This window comes from Leucoraja erinacea, chromosome 17, assembly GCF_028641065.1.
Source record: "Leucoraja erinacea ecotype New England chromosome 17, Leri_hhj_1, whole genome shotgun sequence".
Lineage (NCBI taxonomy): Eukaryota > Metazoa > Chordata > Chondrichthyes > Rajiformes > Rajidae > Leucoraja > Leucoraja erinaceus.
Window position 1 is genome coordinate 15,192,424 of NC_073393.1, and position 23,326 is coordinate 15,215,749.

The following is a 23,326-nucleotide window of genomic DNA, read 5'->3' on the forward strand; positions in this document are numbered from 1 at the left end:
AGCATTGAGCTCCAGGTTGTTGTGATGGCACCAGGATGCCAGCTGTGTCACTTCCTGTCTGTAGGCAAATTCCTCCCCATCCTGGATCAGTCCAATCAGGGTTGTGTCATCCACAAACGTGAGAAGCTTGACAGAAGAGTCTGTGGAGGTGCAGTCGTTGGTGTAGAGAGAGTAGAGGAGAGGGGAGAGTACGCAGCCTTGTGGTGCTCCTATGCTGAGGGTCAGCGGGTCCGAGATTTCCCAGCCTCACATGCTGCTTCCTGTCTGTCAGGAAGTTGGCGATCCACTGACAGAGGGGTTCAGGCACAGTCATCTGGAAGAGTTTGGAGTGTAGTAGCTCTGGCACAATGGTGTTGAATGCAGACCTAAAATCCACAAACAAAATCCTTGCATAGGTCCCCTGGCAGTCTAGTTGCTGGAGGATGAAGTGCAGGCCTAGGTTGACTGCGTCATCCACTGATCTATTGGCCTGGTATGCAACTGCAGGGGGCTTGTGATATTTTTTGGATGGGCCAGCACAAGACTGTCAAGGGTCTTCATGATTACAGAGGTCAGTGCGACAGGCCTGTAGTCGTTAAGACCATAATCCTTTGCTTTTTGGGTACAGGGACAATAGTGGAGACTTTGAAGTAGGCAGGGTTTGCAGGGACTGGTTGAAAATGTCTGCGTAGACTGGTGCCATTTGTTCAGCACAGAGCTTGAGGGTAGAGGGGGAAACATCGTCCGGTCCTGGAGATTTCCTGTTTTTCTATCTCCTGAATAACTTCTCCACCTCCTCAATTTCCATTATTAGTGATGGAGAAGTGGCCAGACTGATGTTGGGCAGCAAGGAGAGGGTGGGCAGTGGACGAGGGCCCAGTCTTTGCAGACTGGAGTCAGACTGTAAGTGGGTGTGAAGTGGTGATTGGGGAGGGGTGGGATGGGAAGTGTCCATTCTTTGCATCAAGATTGCTTCAAGGACCATCTCCATAATTGTGGTCATGCGTCAAAGCAACTGGAAGCCTGCGCCAGCGACAGAACGCGTTGGCGCACAGCAATGCGAACAGCAGCCGGCAGCTTCAAGGAGCGCCGTCTAGAGCGACTCACCAAAGCCAGGGAGAGGAGGAAGGCTGCCGCCCAGAACCCGCCAGCAATGGCCTTCATCTGCTCCCCACCGCCCTCTAGTGTGCGGCTCATGAATTGGACTCGTGAGCCATGTCAGAACTCACCAGAATTGAGACTGCACAATCAGCCATCGTTGTTACCGACGGGCCACCACCATTCTTTACAGACTGGAGTCAGGCTGCACGTAGGTGTGAAGTGGTAATTGGGGAGGAGTGGGTGGAGGAGGGGGTAATGTTTCTGTCTATCGAACTTGCAGTAGAACTTGTTCAGGTCGTTGGTCAACTGACGATTGTCCCAGGAGCGGGGGGGTGGGGGGTTTCCTCTTGTAGCTGGTGATTTCTTGAAAGCCCTTCCACACTGAAGATGAGTCATTAGCTGAGAACCGGCTCCTCAACCTCTGCTCCTCTGATTCCTCTTCTCAGCTTGTACTTGGCCTGCCTGTAGAGAGGTCTGCATCCCCGCTCCTGTGGGCCTCATCTTTAGATTGGCGGAGCTGTCTGAATTCTGCTGTAAACCAGGGCTTGTCATTGTTGAACCTGATCCAGGTCCCAGTGGGAATGCAACTGTCCTCACAAAAGCTGATATATATCACCGTGTCTGTATATTCATTGAGGCTTGTGGTTGCTTCCCTGAACACATTCCAATCAGAGCAGTCAAAGCAGGACTGTAGGTTTTCAATGCCCTCACTTGTCCACTTCTTCATTGTTCTGACTGCAGGTTTAGCAGATGTAATTCCTCTTGAATATTTGTTGCAGTTCTGGGGGCGGAGTCCTGTTCTGGATTGCACAATATGCGAGCAGATTTATCCCACCACATATTGATAACTCAAGACTTCCTAAAGGTGCATCTGATTCTGAGAAGAATGCAGAGGTAAATGTCTCCAATTAAACAATTACCATGATAAAGGTTTGTACATTTATAATGCATTTGGTTATGTGAGCATTTTAAGCTTGTCCCATACCAACATGTACCATCCTATCTACAGATCACCTCTTTGCTCACTGAAATAGCAATGTCTCAATGTTAAAACTTTCATTTTATCTGCTAAAGTGTTGCCAGTCTCTGTAATGTAATACCATCAGCCCTACGATCCTTTAAGATTTCGTATACCCTGTTATTAACCGATTCCTTCATTGGTGGCATGCCTTTAGCTGCCCCAACTCCAAACTCTGGAATTCCTTCCCCTAACTTCCTCTTCTCTGTGTATCTACCTTCTCCTTTAGGTCACTGCACTCCTCAAAACCTATCTTTATAACCAAGCAGCGGTCACCTGCAATAACATTTTGATGCATTATTTTGTTTGTTTATGATCGTGTGAAGAACCATAAGACAATTTACTATGTTGGAGACACTATACAGTATGTGTTAAGTTTGTGGACGGTGATACACTGGGTTCTGTACAATATACTCCTCCATAGATGGTGTTCAAAAATTTAATTTTATTTTTTACATTAGAATTGTTATCAATATGGAGATGTATGCAAAAGAGAAGGGAATATTATATTAGAATTGTCTTTAATTATAGTGAGAATATTGTACTAGAATACTTTGCAATTGGGCGGATAGATGGGACATTGGAATTTTACATGATGGAGGAGGGAAGTGGGATACTGGAGTGCAAAATAAAGAAAGTTAAGGCCTGTTTCTGTGCTGTTTGACTCTTTGGCCCACCAGGTTCTTGCTGACCATCAATCACCCATCTTCATCAATCATACATTTTATTTTCCCCACATTCTCATTATCTCCACACAGATTCTAACCCTCACCAGCATACTGGTGGCAATTTACAGTGGCCATTTAACCCACCAACCTACACATCTTTGGGATGTTGGAGGAAACCAGAGCCACTGTGCTTCCCTGAAGAAAGTGAATAGTATATTGTAAATTGAAATACTACACATTAAAAACGTCAATGATAATTTTGAAATTACCAATTCTCCAGATTGCTAAATTCTGCATGATAAAGGAGTGAATGTTATTCTGAAAATGTTTACAGTGTCGTAGGTTGTCGCCAGGTGTCGTAGGTGAATTCCATTAAAACTAGTCCCTGGCAGTTGCCTAAGTGGGACAGGCCCTTCAGCACGTCAGGCAGCATATCTGGAGAACATGGACAGGCGATGTTTAGGGTCAGGACTCTTCTTCAGACTGTAGTGAGTGTGTTAATAAGTGAGAAGTGAGTTATATTATTTCAGAATTCTGTTCCTACCCAGTCTTATCTTTTTCCATATTCTAACCTGTTTGTGCATTCTTGAATCACCAACATTTGTCTATTTTTTACTTTTTTACTCTCCATCAATGTATATATATATATATATATGGATTCCATCAAACAGAATAAGGAAAAAGAACCAATCGAAGGTAAATATTCGTTTATAATTAGGATAAACCGGTTAGTGGTTGGCGTTTGATCTACTCAGACTTCGCTCTCAGAAACCTAAATAAATGTAGTAGTGACAGAACATGATTTCTGATTGTGATTGGTTTAATGTTCACAAGGTGATAAATCATATGTTCTTTAATTAAGCTGCTGTGTTACATTAATGCTAACTGTTCCTTGGGAAGTCATATATTAACAAATATTAAAAAAAGTTTAAATGGATCCAACATACCAGATAAATGGGATTGTTTTAAGAATATAAAATTAAAATAAATAGTTGCTGGAGTGTTGTGCTCCCATTCAGTTAGACCACAACAAATACTGTGTTTTGGTCTCTTTCCAGCTTTGTCCTCACGTCCTTTGATTCTATGCCCAAAAGCCTCTCAGCTTTGAATATCCTCAACAACTGAGCCTCCACCTCCCTCTAGGGTTGGATTCCTCGGTCCAGTATACCGAAAGACCAACAAATTCCCATGGTATAAAATATAACAGTCAAGTCACATTTATTTATATAGCACATTTAAAAAACAACTCTCGTTGGCCAAAGTGCTTTACATTTGTTATAAGAATAATATAAACAAACAAACGACATACATATAGCCCTCGCTCAGTGGACGTCAGGAAAGGCTTGGGAGTATAGATAAGTTTTTAGTCTTGACTTAAAGGAGTCGATGGAGGGGGCAGTTCTGATGGGAAAGGGGATGCTGTTCCACAGTCTAGGAGCTGCAACCGCAAAGGTGAGGTCGCCCCTAAGCTTATGCCTAGACCGCAGGATATTCAGCAGCCCCAAGTCGGCCGATCTGAGGGACCTGGAGGTGGAGTGGTGGGTGAGAAGACTTTTAATGTAGGAGGGGGAAAGCCCATTGAGGGCTTTGTAGACATAGAGGAGGGTCTTGAAATGTATACGGAACCGCACAGGGAGCCAGTGGAGAGAGGCCAGGATCGGGGTGATGTGGTCCCTTTTTCGGGTGCCCGTCAGGAGTCTCGCTGCAGCGTTTTGGACCAGTTGCAGGCGGGACAGGGAAGATTGGCTGATGCCAGTGTAAAGAGAGTTGCAGTAATCTAGGCGGGAGGAGATAAATGTGTGGATGATCTTTTCGAGGTCATCAAAGTGGAGGAATTGTTTTATTTTAGCTATCGTCCGAAGCTGAAAGAAGCTAGCTCTTACCACGGCATTGACTTGTTTGTCAAATTTCAGTGCTGAGTCAAATATCACGCCGATGTAAACAGAGTCAGAAATCAACCATTCAGTGTCTTGTCTCCACACAACCGCCCAATATAATTATGATTAAATGTAGACACAAAATGCTGGAGTAACTCAGCGGGTGAGGCAACGTCTATGGAGAGATGGAATTGGCGACGTTTCGGGTCGAGACCCTTCTTCAGACTGATGTCAGGGGAGGGACAAAGATAGAAAGTAAGACTGGTGGGAGCACTGGGAAGGGGGAGGGGATGGAGAGAGAAAGCAAGGGCTATCGAAAGAGCAGTGAATGTTCATACTGCTGGGATGTAAACTCCCCAGCAGTATGAACATTGACTTCTCTAACTTCTGATAGCCCTTGCTCTCTCTCTCTCATCGCATATATATAAGCAAAACATCTCTACTCAGAGCATGTGCACTAAAACCTAACACACCTTTTGCCATCCTAATTTAACATTATTTTTTGAATTTCTGAGAATATTCATTCCATTGAAAATGAAAATTTCCACTTCTCGATTTATAATTGTGAACCCTCTCAAGAAGGGATTTGTGTGCAACAAAAAAATCAATCTCACAGCCCAGATTCATGATCTGTGCGGTACCTTTCCTCAGAGAAAAGGTTTTCTGCCTTTATCTCAGCTTTTGGCAATTTGAACTTATGTCTCCAAATCTTAAATTTTGAACAGTAGAAACATTAGAATGAACAGTTTGCTTGTCCTTTTGTCTTCCCTCCTCAGCTTTCTCCTGACCTGTTTAAGACATCAGGCTCTGTGGTGACAGTGGTTGCCTTTCAGTGCCTACCTTTCAAAAGCTGTCTTGACTGCTCATTGATTGATAAACTATTTCACTGTGTGGGCAGAACTTAATCCTGCTAACACCAACAGATACGCAAATATATATTTTCAACTTGGAGTTGCTGATTAGCAATCAGAAATTGGAATACTGGCTGATGGTTTCCCCCTTTTCCAACTCAGCGCCAAGAATTATTCAGAAGGCTTATTTCTATTGGCAGAGTCTAAGGCACCTCCACCAGCTGCAGCTTCAGCACCAGCTCCGGTTCCGGCTCCAGTTCCAGAGAAAGCACCAGCTCCAGTTCCAGTGAGTGCTCCTGCTCCAGCTCCAGCTCCAGAGACGCAATCATCAAGTCAACCATGTGTTGGTGAAGCTCCATCTAACCAGCATCAACAGTAAGCTCGCCTTCTTGTTAAAATAAATTGCTTTTTATTGCTTTTTATGCTCAAAGTGCGAGGAATGATGTTCTTTGCTCATTAAAGCTCAATAGCTCAGTAATCATGATCAGTGTTACAAGTTATCAGGGAACCAAACTTACCGTTACTTTGCTGCATGGTAGACAATGGTATTTCTGTGAAATGCTGCCTGACAATCTGTTTCAAAGGTCTGTCAATTAAGGTACAGTGAAACTCGATTCAGTACTGTGGCTCTTGGATCCAGTACTGCTGGGATAGTAATGCACTTTGTCTTGGGTACAAGAATGTGATACACAAGAAGTCAAGAGTTTGCCACTGTAAAGGGTTCCCTGGGTGAGGAGGTAAAAATGAATCAGTGTGCAGCACCGTAGGCCACAGTTAGCACCGCTACCTCACAGCTCCAGCGACTCGGGTTTTGATTATGGCCACAGGTGCTGCCTGTGTGAAGATTGCATGCTCTTCCACTGGTTTTTCACCAGTCTCTCCAATTTCCTCCCGCATCAACAAAAGATATTGGGAGTTTAATTGGTGATGGGGATTTGTGAGTAAGACTAAATAATTTGCTAAGGGATAATAAGGAGAGAGGGAATTGATTTGTTGTGAATTGGCATGGATATAATGAGCTATCTGGTCTCTCGTGTGCCGTGATAAGTAGGTACGTGTACCATAATCATTAGGAAGAAGTCTAATCTTTTGCATCGTGTTGGAACACGTCATTAAACCTTCAAGCCTGTTCCACAATTCAGTCAACTCATTCAAACCCATTCATTCACTCAGATCCCTGCTGCACGATTCCCTTAGCTAATAAAAACCTATCAAATGTCATAGAATTTTAATTTGATCCACCAAGTACAAACCTTCAGAAGACTGAGTTTCAGATTTCCTCAGCCTTCTGTATGAAACACTGTCTTTTGATTTAGTTCCTGAATGGACAATGTCTCTGTGGAATTCACAGAGGGAATTATTTCTCTGACCCTACCCTTTCAAATCCTCATAATATTCTATCACCTCAGTTGAGTCATCCACAATCCCAATAGTCATGATCTATATTTTTTACCATTTGGTAAACCTGAACTCAAGTATATGTTGGTGGTTCTTGTTTCCAACAAAATCAGGTAGTATTTTGCTAATCGTATATGGAACACAGTTCGTGAAGAAAATAGTCCATCCATTTTTTATGCACTGATAACTATTTCCCAATGAAGATACAAATGTACGATACTTTAATCCCCTTTGACTTGGAACGTTTTGACATTTGTAATTTTTTTGTCATATTTCCAAAGCCAAAGACATCTTTACAATAAGACTGCATCATCAAAGGCTACAGTCTTGCAACACTCTAAAGGAATCGGGACAGTTATAAAAATATGGACAGCAACATGAAACATTCATAATGCCAAAATTATGTTTTTCATGTTATAAAACTGCAATTATCAATTTGTTTTCAAATATTTTCCCTCCTCTTCTGTTCTCCTTGTCTGTTCTACCTTCATCATTGCTGTCTTGATTGCACCATTTCTCTGTATTTCCTCATGTGCTGTCTTCTTGTTGCACTCTTTCCTGCTGTTGGAAACACCTGCAGATGTCCCACTGTGTTCTTCTCTTCTGTCTGCATTTGATCCTTTTGATCTCAGCCTTATTCTGCTGCCAGTGCATGCAGCTCTTGCCCTTTGATGATACTACCTGCAGAGAAGAGGCAGTGGAGTGTAAGAATGGTGGTTTGGATTTTTTTTTGCAGGGACAGGGACTCAGGAGGTGGAGTGCTCAGCTGGTTTGTGCAAGGATTCAATGGGGTATTGCCACAACCTGAAGATAAACCTAAATCAGCTGACCCTGCGGAGGTGACCACGGCATCAAAAGTGACAAAAAAGGTGTGTATTATGTGGTGGGCTGTGTGTGAGAGAGAGGGCTGACTGAAGCCAGGTATTGAGAGCAAATACCGCTGCTGTGTGAAACTTACTGCTGTAACAAAGTATAGTGATGCATATAATACTGTAGGTCACCAAGTGCTGGAGTAACTCAACGGACCAGGCAGCATTTCTGGAGAACATGGAACAGTGACATTTTGGGTCAAGACTTCTTCAGACAGTCGGAAGAAGGGTCTTGACCCAAAGCATCACAGATCCATGTTCTCCTGAAATGCTGCCTGACCTGCTGAGTTATTCCAACACTGTGTCCTTTTGTGTATTTACCAACGTCTGCAATTCTTTGTTTCCACATGTTACAATGTCGGCACTGTAATAAACCATTTCCATGAAGGACACTGTGGAAGTAAAACAGGGAACCTAAATTCGTCCCCCTTTCAAGCATTGGAAGTAGTAAACATCAAGAATAGTTTGGGGTTACTCCAACCTTATAATCAATAGCTCCAAACACAGATTTACGACTTTCTCAGTACCAAAAGAAACGAAAAGAAAAACCTCACTCTTTCACTCGTATCTATGACAACACTGAAAGAGGTAATTCAGCTAATCTCAGCTCTCAGGGGAGCAACCCCATTAGTTCATTCCCCCTTATTCCCTTGTGTCTCTGCAATTTATCTCTCACACATGCCCATCGTCTACCTTTTGATTCATTTTGCTGTTAACCTACTAACTAAGGGTTAATTAAGTGCAGCCAGTTAACAGTGGGTGGAGCTATTGTAATTTCCCCAAGTCTGCTAAGCACATACAATTGATCAGTTCTGAGCTAAAATAACTTTGGCATGGCACAGTTGTTTCGCACAATAATATTTCCATTCCTACGTCTTTCCCATTTTAATAAAGTATCAGAAGGATTATATGTGTCAGTTGAACTCTCAGCAATGCCGCCACCAGCTTCATTTCTGAAACTAACTATAATCATATTCTGTATGTATCATGAGAATATGTCAGTATGTTTTTATAGTTGTGAGTTAAATATTTCATTTTTTGATCCAGGATCCTGCAAATCCACAGAAACAAGAACTGCCAATTGAAACAAGTGAGTTAATGGAAATGAATAGATTGTTGTTAACATGTTATTGTTGCTCATAGTTACAGGAGTTTATTCAGCAAAGACACAGAAATTGCACGGATTATTGGATCACTGACAGGGTGATTGCTATGCATTACATTATACAAACAGTATGTAATTTTCTACACTAACAGCGGACCTAATCCTGTTTGACTGCTGTGGTTCCATAGTTTATTATTCCAACTTTCCTTTCATGAGATTGATACATAGGCCAGCATGGATGGAGCTCAAACAAAATGGGGCATGGATAGGCTTTTTGATGTTTGGGCCCTCTCCACCATTCAATATGATTGTGGATGATCATTCACTTCAGTATTCTGTTCCTGTTTTTCTTCTAAATCTTTTAGCATTAAGAAATCTACAATCTCCTTTTTGAGTGTATTAAATGACTTATTTCTTCTGTGGTAGAGATTTCGACAGGTGAACCAACCTGTCGCTGAAGAATTGTCTCTTGATGGCACTTTTAAATGCCATGTCCCATTTCTTGATGCTGTTATCCCCATGATTCTGAACTCCGCAGCCATTGGGAATATCGTTTAGTCCGTCTGTCCTGTTCGAAATTTATAGTTTCTATGAGCTCCTCTAAACACTATTGAAATTAAACCATGATCATAGCTTTCCTCAGTGCCATTTTCCCTTATTTACTTTATATCCCTTGAGGCCTTTAATATCTCAATGACCAATTTCCTTTGCAGAATTCCAAAGGTTCACTACTCTCTGGGTGAAGAAACGTCTGCTAATAGTTGCAGGAGTTTATTTAGCAAAGACTCAGAAATTACACAGTATTATTGTATTACTGACAGAGTGATCACTATGTATTGCGTTATAAACAGTGTTTAATTTTCTGCGTGAACAGTAGAATCTTGTTTCCATAGAATATTTTCCCATCTCTGTCCTGAATAGCCAGCCCTTTACTTGAGACTACTGGTAAATGGCGATTATTATCCCAGAATCAAATAAAATGGACAAGCAAGGTTGCTTAATACCAATAAATTCTTCACGATCTTTCCTACATCTCTTCACATAGCTTATTAATGTTGAAAAGGATAGCTGACCAAAGAATGAAAAGACAGTGTGGGGTCATGCAGAGAGAGCAAGAGATTGGGAGAAATGGATCAGGTGAATGATGGAAATGCATCCTGAGTTAATGACTGTCACATAATTTTCACCTTGTGCTAACTTATTCAGCGGCTTGAAAGGAAATTGATGGTACTCAGACACAGCTTGGCATTTCCAACATTAGCAGTTAAGGAAAAGCCTCCAGCAACATTTCAGCCATTTGTTGACAGAATGCCTCAGTGGTGAAGATTTTTCCTACACTTGCTCACTTGGAGCAGAAGCAATGGCAGGAACACTCTGGGTTGATTGGTCTACTTCTTTCCTGTAAACACCATATTGTACTATTTCAAAAGCTTGAACTGAATTGGGTCCATCGGTCCTTTCTCTGTATTGTCAGAATCTCAGTCAGAAATTAAACCTCCGAAAGAACCTGAAGTGAAGGCAGAAGTTGTGGTACCTGAAACCTCTAAAGAGTGCAGCCAGCAGGCAGAACCTCGAGCAAACTTTCCTCCTACAGTCTCAACTGATGAAGTGCTTCACTCATCTTCCAGTGGCAACAGGTAACATATTACCCACATAATTGGTGAATCTGTGCTTTGTTAAATTAATTTAAAGGGTCTACTTTTATATGGTTCAGTTTGTAAACCATTCATACTGAAAAGGCACCACACTGCTGAACTGCTCCCAGTAAAACATAAGGACAGCTGTAGCCTGTAAACCTGTAACCCCCCCCCCTCCTGGACCCCTTTCTCTCCACCCTCAATAAATGAACACATCATGCTTTACAATCCTAATAACCAGTGCCATCACGGTGGTTTTAGCTGCAGCCATACATATACAAATTTCACAAACTTCCCTCGTTAAAAAAAAAAAAAGATAAATCTGAAAGCAGGGATGCACCTGAAGAACTCGGACATTGATGATCATATGGATGAGAAGAGAATGGAGGGTTATGGTATGAGTGCAGGCAGGTGGGACTAAGGGAAAAAAGTTGTTTGGCACGGACTTGTAGGGTCGAAATGGCCTGTTTCCGTGCTGTAATTGTTATATGGTTATATGGTTATCTTTCTCTAAATCTCTTGCTTAATTTTCGATGTTCCAGTTACACTCATGAATAGGGATCACTCTACCTTAATAATCAACACCCATGCACACACACTCCATAAATATATTCTTAAATGTCACTGTGAGTATTTGATCTCAACACATGATCTTGGCTAACATTTCAATGCACCATGAGCAAGTCCAGCATTGATTTAGGGATTGAATGTGTGAAATTAGATCATTGCCCAAAATGTTTGTTCCGGTGCTTGCCGCTTTCCCACTTTCATTGTTCAAAGATGTAAATGAAATTCTGCCAAGCCAGTATTTATCCCTGAACCATGACCACCAAAAAAGATCAGTTGATTCTTGATTTCATTGCACTTTATGGAATTTTGATATTGGTCGGTTAACTTTCCTATTGAAATAATAGTGACTACATTTTCAAATGCATTTATTTTCAGTCAAGTGCTTGCAAATGTATGAGGTGCTATCACTCTGGAGTTTATTCCTTAATATCCTATTTGTATCTATACTGTGAGAAGGCTCAAAAATAACTTTAACAGAGGGGCAGAGACAGCAAAGTTGGAAGTGGTGCCCAAAATTGTGGGTGGTGGATTTGGAAAATTCAGGAGAATTCCAGTAAAAAAACCCAAGAAGATGGGCAGCCAACGGATCCAATAATAATGGGTGGAACAGTAGAAGAAATGTAAAAGAGCAGAGAATGTGGCAGAACAAGACCATTAGGAGATCTCTAGATTAAGAGAAGGGCTTTGAAATCGAGGTTGAAGGACTGGGAGACAGTGGATTAGTGATGGAACCTGAATGAAGATAGAAATCAGCAGTAGATTTCTGAAATAGCTGGAGTTTGTGTGGATGGTTTTCAGAATGTGGCATTTTTGAAGAAGATGGAGTCTGGAAATGTGTGAATGAAATTTTCAGCTGTGAGCCAAAGGTAGGAGAGAAAGTGGAATACTGGGAAGGTAGGAAGTGGTATTCCTGGTGATGATTGAGATGTTAGATTTGATGTAGTATTTAGAACACGTATGAATTTGCATATAAGTTGTTGGTTGAGATTTACTATTTCATCCGAATCTTTGCAAAAAAACTCCATTAGGCCACAAAGTAATCTTAAGGGGACAATTCCTTTATGTTATTTTACCTCACAATGATTTTAATTGGTAAAAATCACTTCACGCTATTTTATCTCATAACAATTTTAACCAAACTATTTGCAGTGTGCTTGAATGGCTGAAACAGAGTCTGGAGAAAGTTGTCCCACAGCCTGCATCTGAATCAGCCAGAGTGGAAACTGAATTAACTGCCCCAGAAAACAAGGTCAGACTCTTGCTTAACATTGGTCCCGTGACTTCGAACTTAGTAACAAATAATTGTTTGATTATTCCGGTGTTTCTTGTAGGATTTCATTTTCTGTGTGTGTAACATTGTCTTTCATTTGGACTGTTTCCAGTGCTTCTGAAGAAACAGAAAGTGTATTGAAAGCTGCTGTAACCTGCTTTTGTGTCTACCAATGCACCTTGTCAACTTCTCAAAAGTGTAATTACGTACATTATTGGTAGAAGTTTGAGCTCAACAAGATAAAAAATGCTACTCAGTTAAAATGATACTTCTGTCTCTCCATTGTTGCTGTGTGACTTGCTGAATAGTTCCAGTTTTTTCTGTTTTCATTTCAGATTTACAGTTTTTCACGTTTCGAGAAACACTATGCAAGGAATCAGCATGTTATCACACTTGCATCACATTTTGCCATAACACAAACATTTGGTAATTGAGTATGAATCTCTTTAACATTATGTACACAATGTAATTCGGAGACTAGTCCTCAATGAATTTCATCATAACTTTATGGTCTAAATGTGATACAAATGTAAATGAATTTGTGGAGCTTCAAATCGTTATACTGCTATTAATAATGTTAATAGCAGTATTATGAATCATATTAACACTGACTGAGAAAATTACATGCAGACCGAGATTCACAGAACAGTATTGAGGGTTTCCCTGATGAACTTTGTACCTTAACAGATGTAGTTGGATTCAGCACAGTTGATATATTGATATATTGCAAGCCTTTCCAGATGTTGGCTTTATCATGGCCTATCCCTTCCCCCCACAGATGCTGCATGACCCGCTTGGTTCCTCCATCACTTTGGTGTTTTGCCCATATCCATTAAAGCAGCTCCTCACCACTTTTCCAACAGGAAAATAACAGATGCTGAAATTCAGGAAGTACTAAAATTACTGAGAAAATATAAAATGAGATTGGTGGAAAGATAATTGTGGACATTTGTCCTCTGTTAAAGGGGTGATGTTGTAACAATGCACATCCAATTCCACCTCTGAAAACCACCAGTACACAGAAGTCTGTTGTAGTACGAGGAGCTCGCTGCCCACAGGCTAGAAGATTATCAATTAGCATAAAAGCAGAAATGAACTTATTTCCCAACAAGTTCACTATGCAGGTTGATTAATATAACGTGATACAACCATGTTATAGGAAAGATGTTGTCAAGCTGGAAAGGGTACAGAGAAGATTTACAGGATGTTGCCAGGGCTAGAGGGTCTAATCTATAGGGAGAGGTGGAGTAGGCTGAGATTCTATCCTTGGAGTGTAGGAGGATGAGGGGTGATCTTATTGAGGTGTATAAAATCATAACAGGAATAGATCGGGTAAATGCACAGATTCTCTTGCCCAGAGTAGGTGAATCGAGGATATGCGGACATAGGTTTGTGGAGGGGAAAAGATTTATTAGGAATCTGAGAGGTAACTTTTTCACACAAAGGGTGGTGGTTGCCAGAGGAGGTAGTTGAGGCAGGGACTATCCCAACATTTAAGAAACAATTAGACAGGTACATGGTTAGGAAAGGTTTGGATGGATATGAACCAAAATCAGGCAGGTGGGATAAGTGTAGCTGGGACATGTTGGCCGGTGTGTGCAAGTTGGGCCGAAGGGCCTGTTTCCACACTGTATCACTCTTTGATTCTGTAATTTTCCTTAAATTCAATGAAGTAATCAATTCTGTTTCCTTCTCCACAAATGTTGTACAACTTGGTGAGTATTTATTCACCATGTTTGCTGGAACAACAGAGAATTCAAGAGGTTGTTCTTATTCTTACTGTTGGACCAAATCATGTGTCTGTCATCTCCTTGGAATGCTTTCATGTTTTGTGCTGTCTTCTTTATAGGTTCCAGTGGAAGAGAAGGAACCAGGTGCGAAGGTTACAGAGGTTAAAGAGAAACTGCCAGCCGCTGTCACCATCATAGAAGGTATTAAATAGATCAGACATCAATTTTATTAACAAACATTGAAAATTATTAACAGTTCAGAAAGTCAGATGCAATCCCTCAAATCCACATTTTTATTACAATATTATTTAACCCCATCCTTTTAATAATATCACTATTCCTTCAAATCAGTCTGCATTTCAGGTTAGGATGTAGCTAAATAAAGGTTTATCACTATCTTATATAATTGCACGGGTGTGCAAACGTGCATCTAGATTTTAGGGCCATGTTATGATAAGATGCTGAATTGGATGTTTTATGTAATGACTGCATCGCTGGTACCGATTCAAGCAATTTCTTCTATATTTTTCCCAGTTGCCCCTGCAGAACGCACCCTGGATCCTACAATGAACAAAGAGAAACAACCAAAGTCCAAAGCAATTACTATGACCAGGTATTAATGTTCAAGCAGCTTTCTTGCAACTTCACAGAGTTTTGTCTCAGCTTCTAAAGGCATGGTTAAGTTGATCTCACTAATCACTGGGGAGTGTTTATTTGCTTATTAAGCAAATGTGATTCCCACATCTTAATGGCACAAAACGTTTGAGGGCAGGATTAGAAATTCTGTGGACCCTCTCCAGTTTTTAGTTGCATCTGGAGTAAAGTCTCTGTCCAAAAGGGAGACATAATGTGGAGACAGGCACAGGGATGGGGACAGGTTAGGGTGGGAGGAGTGAGTTCAGTCAATGAAAAAAAAAAGGTCTGTTCCATTTCCTGGACCAAAGGTACGTAACATACTTGAGAAATCCAGACATGCTGTTCTGTTCTTTCTTTAACTACCACATATATAAAAAGTACTTTTCTGGACTGAAGGCTTCCAATGATTTTTGTGTTGAATTTTACCTCTCCGGAAATGAATTTGGGTACTTTCGGTTACAGCATTCACTTGATTTCACTGATCATTTGACCAAATCTGCACAAGGGAAGATGTAATGGCATAACAGTTAAACTGGCTGCTGCAGAGCTTGAGTTAACTGTGTTCAAATCCGTCCTTGGGTTTGTGTAGAGTTTGCACGTTCTCCATGTGACCACGTGGCTTTCCCCCAGATGCTGCAAATTCCTTCCACAGCTCAAACCATGCAGGTTGGTTCAAAAATTGCCCCTAGTGTATTTGGGTGGCAGGAGAACTTAGAATTGAAGACATGTGATAAGGAATAGATTACAGGGAAATAAGTGGAGGGATGGGACTGATGGAATTACTATGAAATTAATGGGCAATTAGCCTCCTGCAATGTGTTGGAATATGTGCAGTGCCTTGTTCCTGCAGATTCTGTCTGCATCAAGCTGTATTTTATTTTCCCATTATGAATTTTCACATTGGCACATTTGTTTTAACTGGTGCACAAAATCGCCCTCCAACTGCTGAGTTTTCCTGCCCAATTTTCAAAATGGAATGATTATCAATTGAATTGAGTGCAACAGATGGCTGTGGAGTAATTTTAAAGCACAGGTTTGTGATTAGTAAGGGTGTCAAAGGTTATGAGGGGAAGGTAGAAGAATGGGGTTGAGAGGGAAAGATAGAATGGAAAATAGATATGATTGAATACTCAATGGGCATAATGTTCTAATTCTGCTCCTATGACTAATGAACTTATGAACTTATCTTATCCATTATCTGGTAAGCTAGTTTAATCGGAATCTGTAAATGATGTAAATGCAAAGATACTTGGCACCTGCCCCCACCCCATTTATTCAATCATATACTGCTGCTATTGTGGTGGTGCAGAGATTTAAGTAAATAAACGTAAGACTTATTCTCTTAATTTTTTTTTCGCACCAGTGACAACAATAAAAGGTAAGTGTTCCATGTGCTGTATTCACTGTTTACATATTTTGCTACTCGTACATGTGCCAGTGCTGAAAGGTACATTATGCATGCATGGCATTAGCTCACAAATAAATGGCATTATGGTCATGTGCAGTCTTTACCTTTTTCCCCTGTCTGCCAGAGTTGAGCCTTTTGATTAATGAGGTTCTTTTGGACCAGGGTTGTGCTGTTGACTTAACATGGCTGTGGGATTAACCCAGGCATACACACCAACCCTCCACCTTCTTTCTTTGAAATAATGAAGTCATGTGATATAAGCAATGGCTGCATGTTCATGATAGTTTTCCTCAATTTTTCCAGGCTCTGTGTGTTCTGTTTGCATTGTCATGGTTCTGATTTTTTGGATACGAATATTGTGCTGGGAATTCTGAGACCAAGAGAACTGTTACTCTTTTGTGTTCGGAACAACACAGAAGTAAAAATTGATATAATGTGTTTTCACCTCAGCCCTTCTACAAAACCCCTACCTCTTGTCCTTTCAACTGGTTTTGAATGTTATTGCTTCATCTGGTATTAGGGATCATTATGAAGAGGTCCTATGGTAGAGGAGGAAGCAAATGGGGTGACCCATATATACCTTGCGGGATGGTGGGGAGATGCAAAGGAGCGTAACTGGAGCTGGGGGGAGGGATTTACATGGGGAAAGAGGAAATTAGAGAGCAGTGTTCTTTGGGAGATTAAAATTTGCTCCACAATGAAATAATCTTCTGATACTGATTTAGTATCTGACTTTTAATATATATATTTTAACATATTTAACTTTGTATTTTAATATGTTTAATGATTCTGTTCCTCAGTGTCTTCAGTTGGCTAGTGCAGGGCCTTGGGAAAGTTGTGCCACAGCCGGTCACCAAACCCCAGTTACCAAACGAGGTATGTTCTACATTGAAATGTTGAGTGTGGAAATATCAGGATGCTGAGTTAGAATCCATGAAAGCTAGATTTTGGATCTCGCTGTCCTTTGGTGTCCTATATTTGTGATGTATACAGTATTCACACCCACTCAGATATACCTGCCAAAATCCATTACATTGGATAAAAATCAATTAAAAATACATTACATCAGTTTGTAAAAGGAATCGTGCTTGAATATTTACAACTGGGAAGGATGTCATACTTGAACTCTCCCCATGGCAGGTCTGCTGCATAAGAGTGTATGAAGGCGGCATGGAGGAGAGACACTGAGATCTCCTCTATGTGGGAACAATATCATCCAACATGTGGTGATCTGACCTGACAAATTTCTTATACATTTTCTTACTACATTATAAGAGGCCATTTAAGTCTAATTCCAATTATTTCCCTTTAACTATCCCCTCTTATGTTCTATCAAACCCTTGCTTATTCCCCTGCCATCTGCCCACACTCGGGGCAATTTACAGTCACCAGTATGTCTGGGGAGTTGTAGGAAATTAGAGCATCAGAGGAAAGCCATACCGTCTGGTCACTGGGAGAATGTGCGGACTCCAGACAACAGCAACATAAGTCAAAATCAAGTCCAATTTGTAGGATCTGTGCATTACTATTTGTTGTGGTATTGTGCTACCTTAAGTTTTGTGCTGTGAGGAATCCCAAACTATTGCAAGATGTGGAATGATCAAGGGAGCAAAGATCACTGCAGTGATTTGTACAATAATTCTGTAAACAAGCTGGAATAACTATTGTTTAAATCCCCACTATCCTGTGCATTGGACATTGAGCCTGGCAGATGCTGTGTGCAAGTCATCTATGTCACAATGCAGTCCCTTTAAGTGGTGTTACATTTCCGATCCCTGTATGATATGCTGCTAGGTTTTTTTGAGTTTTTAAAAAGGTCATAGGTCACAAATTAAAGCTACAATTTATGCCTGTGGGATAGTGTTTGACTATTAATCTGATTAAGTCCTTAAGTGTACGATTGACTGACAATGAAAAAATGTTTGAAGCTAAGTTGAATGGTAAGCTAAGCAGAGCTAATTTCCCCATAGATCCAGAGCACCCGGAGAAAACACACACAGACAGCACCCATAGTTAGGATCGAAACCGGGTCTCTGGCGCTGTAAGGCAGCAACTCTACAGCTGCATCACCATGACGTTGACTCTCTTTCTGAATTGGTATCTGACTAGTGATGTCTAGTCCAGAAAGTTAAAAAATGTGGTCAGCAAGATCAACTCCCTTCCTGCTCACCCCAAACCCCCAGGAGGTAAAAACTGACCCCAGTGGAAGAGAAACCATCACAGGCTAAATAACGGAATTCATGCTGAAACTCTTCTCTAACATACATTTTTGTCTTCTCTGCTTCCTAGGATGCCGGGACTACTATTGCATGTGCTGCAGTGGAAAGTAAGTACTATTTGAACAGAATACTTTAGGTTGATTTATAAATGGTCACATAATCTCAAGTGGAAACTGGTGCCAGAAGGTCAGAGTTGGCGACTGAGCAGTGGGGATCTACTCAATGGACAGCAGATTGCTATGGTTCGATCATCTGGCAGGGCACAGAACAGATCCTTGAGAGGTAAGAAATAAGAATATATGGGATGTAGATAATGGCATCAAATTGGAGGCGTTGAGCCACTTCAAGAAGGGACTAGGCCTCTGAATAGATTGTCAGCAACCCTCCAACAAAGGGCATAAAATATGTAAAGATTGGGTCCAACTAACCTTTATAAGATTCAACTCAAGTCCTTTATTAAAACCAGACAACCATGTTATATTCATTAAAAAATATATATAAATATATATATATATTGCTATTGTGTCTACTGGCCTGTTAACCTACTGAAAGTAAACATTTCATTGTTCTGTTGTTGGCACATGCTACAATTAAATAGTCTTGAACTCCAATGCCGAGAGTCACTAATGACTCTTGACTGTTGCATCTTGACACTGGAGATAATGGATGAGGATTGATAATCCATAGGCCAGCATTGTCCTCTTGTTGAAAGAGGGGAGTTTGAATGTTAGCTATCAATGAGTAATAAGACAAGATCCCAAGGCAAAACGATGCATACAACCCCTGCCCATGTTATATCTGCAGTATGTAGGAAGGAAGAGCTGAATTCCTTTTTATGCCAGATGTCAGGAGTTAAAATAATTATTTGATTTATTTACTTACATTTAAATCTGTCACAAACTTGAATATTTTGACATTTTCAAATACTATATCTTAAATTTTTACGACATGTTTCGCCTTAATATTTTTTAACATTAAAACTGCCTTATTAACTTTCTCATTTTTTTCATTTTCTCATACACCACAATTACTTTTGTTATGTCACTGAATGCCAATGACAATGACAATCTAACATCTAAACTTACATCTCAACTTGCATTCACTGGAACTCATTCTCGACAGCGGAAACCTTTCTTTGATTGGTTTGGGCCGTCGATACAGAAATTATTTCTTTACCTAATTGACACCTGGAAAATTAAACAAACAGTGGGCAAATTGAAGACATTTGTTTTCTTATACCTTCACATCCTAATGTGATGGTACCAAATAAGGTTTGCCAGCCTTTGCTTGTTTGAGGTATGTTGAGCTGGTTGTACCATTCAATCCCTGAGTCTGAGTTCAATTTTAACTTAATGTAAGATTCTTCAGCTGGAAGATTCAATGTTTTACCATGAAACATGTTTATGCCAATCATATCCCAGTTCCTATGAGACAAACAATCACAAAACGAAGCAGATCATAGATTTTTTTCCCCCAAAAAACCTTTAGTTCAAGAAGGCTGGAAAACGATTGATGTGGGAGCAGGAGAAAAATCACATTGACTTGAGGCTTGAGGTTGTGTGACACCAGTTCATGATAAAGGATCTTCAACCTAACTTATGTTGATACATTAGTTTAAAATAGAGTTTAACATCTTAGTTTAAAAGGGAGCTTAAGAGGACATAGTTAAGGACTTTACTCTCCACCCATCTTGTACCTAAAAACACTTCCTGTTATGCTGAACTTGACTGCAAATTTGAGTAACAATTTGGTTACCGCACATTGGCACCTTTTCACCTATATCTAGTGCTAAAAAAAATTTGTTGGTGGGAACAGAGACAGCTTGGGATAGCTTGGGTGCAGGGAGATGAATAGTCAAAGTAGAGGCAAGGTGCCCCTGGGGGAAGGTAGTGTTTTGATGTTATCCCTAATTATATCGTCTTCTCCTTTGTTTCAGGAGGGAAGCTCGTTCTCGTCTCTGAAACAAATGGAAAATGAAGACTTTGGAAAGAGTTCAGTGTCTAGAGATCAAGTCCTGCCTGTAAACACTCCATCTCCATCACTGGGAGCTGAAGGCCACATTCATCAGAGAATGAGATGTTTCTTGGAGGGCAGAAACTCACTCAATCTGGGGGCACTCGCAGGAGTAACATGGACCAGTGGAGGACAAATCTTCAGCAGATACTGCTGCTTTCATGTGACATTCATTCGCCCAGTTAGTTAGGCTACTTCTGGCTGCACTTCACTTTTTCTACACACTTAGCTGAGTTTTATTGAAAAGGATTCAAAACCCATGTAAATAATTCAATTTAAACAAGTCAGTGTGACATTTTGCTTTTTTAGTCTGAGAGACATGTATCAGAATGTGTGATCCCCAGTCTGAGGAATGTCTATCCGGCAGTGTGATCCACAGTCTGAGAGATGTCTATCAGACAGTGTGTTACCCTCAGACAGAGAGACATCCATTGCAGTGATCCTCAGTCTGGGAGACATCTATCAGACAAGGTCACCTCGGTTTGAGGGATATTTAGGACAGTTTGACACTCATATTCTGAGGAACATCTGTTAGACGGTGTGACTCCCACAGTCTGGAGGACGTCTATTGGATAGTGCAGTCCCCTGACACATCCATCAGATAAGCAGAGATCACATATTTCATGTAGTTCTGGTGGCTGCTAAGTTTAATGGCCATACCCTCTGACTCATTAAATTAACTGCAATACTCTTTTCAATGCAATTCCTACACTGGTGGTACAGCTGAGAATTTTATTTCCTGATGCACACCATAAGTCACTCATCTGGTCACACTGTTTCTGTGTAACTTCGCTCTTGAGCCGTGCGTCAAGTACTCGTTAAGGATGCTCTCAAATCAGCCCAATCCTTCTAATTCAGGATTGGGCTGATTTTCACTCCTGTGCTCACACCTACCAGCACCATCACTGCTACCACTACTTCAAACTTTCACTGAGGGCACCAATGTTGTCACCTGGCAGAGGGTGCTCAGATTTGACTGGAAGTCTGCTGTTTGTTTTGCTTAGTGCAAGATCTGTTCCTGACAAAATTGTTTACAATTTGTATCATGCGTGGACTCTGACTCCAAGTCTCATGTAGCACCAGGAATATAATAAAACACCAAGATATGTGAACTTCTAAAATGCGTGTATCTTGTTTATTCAACTCTCTCCATCTACACTTATCGTGTGCATATACTTCATGCATATACAACACTCATTTATCCTGTATACATCACAATTATTACTCCACTGACTTGCTGCAACAATCTATACCTCGATGATTCAAGTACAAGTGGGGTCTCACTTAGGACCTCAGAACTGTGGATAAAATGACACTTACCTTTCAGTAATTCCATGTGGCAGATGTAAATACTGACATGCAGTTCACACTGTCAAATCTTGAGATTGCAACATACATTTGCACATTACTGATTTGTAGGAGGAGACTACTGTGACCACTTGCTGTTGCCTCTTCTCATGATGGGTTATAGGGTCGAACATAAAGTCAGAGAGTTGGACAGCACGCAAATAGGCTCTTTGGTCCAGTCTTCTTACCAACTATTGTACTTGCATTACAACAGTAATATTACAACAGTAATCCACATTTGGTCCTTTACCTTTAATGCCTTGGTGATTCAAGTACTTGTCTAGATTCATAAACGTTGAGTATACCTGACTAACACCTTCACAGGTTCCAATCATTCTCTGCCTGAAATTATTCCCTCTAAACTATCTCCCATTTTATACCTGCACCTCTTATTTTAGACTCCTTTCCTAGAAGAAACAGATTGTTACTGTCTATCCTTTTTCCCCTCTTATAATTTTATATAACTTAATCAGCTACCTCATCTGCTCAAGGAAAGGTAAATCCAGCCTATTCAATCTCTCCTTATAACTGAAATTCCCCCATGCAGGCAACATCATGGTAAATGCACTTGCACAATCACGTGCTGGGGTCTCCTGATATTCATATACAGGACTTCCATCCTGGCTGGTATCTCAATGATCTGGATTTTGCTATTTCTCTCTATCCATCCCTTTCCCCTGCTGCCATAATGAATACTGCTGCTGTGTGGCGGCCATGGGAATGAGCCTTTAAGCACTGATGCTGTTTTCTCATCTCTGCACAGCAATGTGTTCAAAGCTGCACAAAATGATCTTGATCCGAAACGTCACCCATTCCTTCTCTCCGGAGAAGCTGTCTGTCCCGCTGAGTTACTCAGTATTTTGTGTCTATCTTCAGTTTAAACCAGCATTTGCATTTCCTTCCTACACAATAAATTCAGTGTTTGTCGGAAATCATGCGTGCATTTTTAACACTTCTTTCTGGGTATAAAACACCATTAATACCAAAAGCTTTTCATTCCAGATTCAGTTAATTGCTTGAATTTAAACTCCCCGAATTGAGATTAAAGCAATGATGACATTATTATGTGGTTGATTGTGTGAGTAGCACTGTGGAAATTTGGTTGCTATGTTGCAACAGAAAATGTAATTGCTGGGTGATCGTAAGGTCACAAACCATTACTTGAATCGATCCTCACAAAGGAAATAAATAATGTGAAGGTTACTGTAAAAGAGGAGAGAGATTATATTTGGTATGGTGTTGGGCAGTGAAGACCTAATAAGAATAGTATTACTATTATCACTTAACCCAGTGGTAAAAGACTACTGAAAGAAGGAGAAATAGTAAAAGGCACATTGGTCATGATCTTCCAATTCTCACTGAAATTTGGAGTTTTGCTAAAATGCTGAAGATTATTAATATTAAACCAATATTCAGGAATCAGGTGAGGAATAAAGCAGGAAGAAGCAGGCTGGATTCAGAATTCCACATTAAATCCTACCATGGCAGATGAAGAATTTTAATTTATAATTAATTAATAATATGGAATTAATTTTAAAGGATCATCAGTAAAGATTTCTACAAAATTACTGGATTGTTGTATAACACCCAACCGGTTAACTGATGTCTTACAGGGGTAGGAAATGACCAT

General features: G+C 40.6%; 1 protein-coding gene across 1 annotated transcript in view; it reads left to right on the forward strand.

Moving 5' to 3' along the window:
• Positions 1–23,326, forward strand: part of cngb1a (cyclic nucleotide gated channel subunit beta 1a) — a 105,489-nt gene that overhangs the window by 21,604 nt on the left and 60,559 nt on the right. Inside the window, exons 6-17 of the mRNA XM_055648642.1 lie at positions 1,860–1,974; positions 3,438–3,462; positions 5,695–5,869; positions 7,629–7,761; positions 8,809–8,851; positions 10,341–10,503; positions 12,223–12,322; positions 14,193–14,274; positions 14,608–14,686; positions 16,073–16,087; positions 16,918–16,993; positions 18,407–18,443. Coding sequence (XP_055504617.1) covers positions 1,860–1,974; positions 3,438–3,462; positions 5,695–5,869; positions 7,629–7,761; positions 8,809–8,851; positions 10,341–10,503; positions 12,223–12,322; positions 14,193–14,274; positions 14,608–14,686; positions 16,073–16,087; positions 16,918–16,993; positions 18,407–18,443 — 1,043 coding nt within the window. The remainder of the gene's footprint in view (positions 1–1,859; positions 1,975–3,437; positions 3,463–5,694; positions 5,870–7,628; positions 7,762–8,808; positions 8,852–10,340; positions 10,504–12,222; positions 12,323–14,192; positions 14,275–14,607; positions 14,687–16,072; positions 16,088–16,917; positions 16,994–18,406; positions 18,444–23,326) is intronic.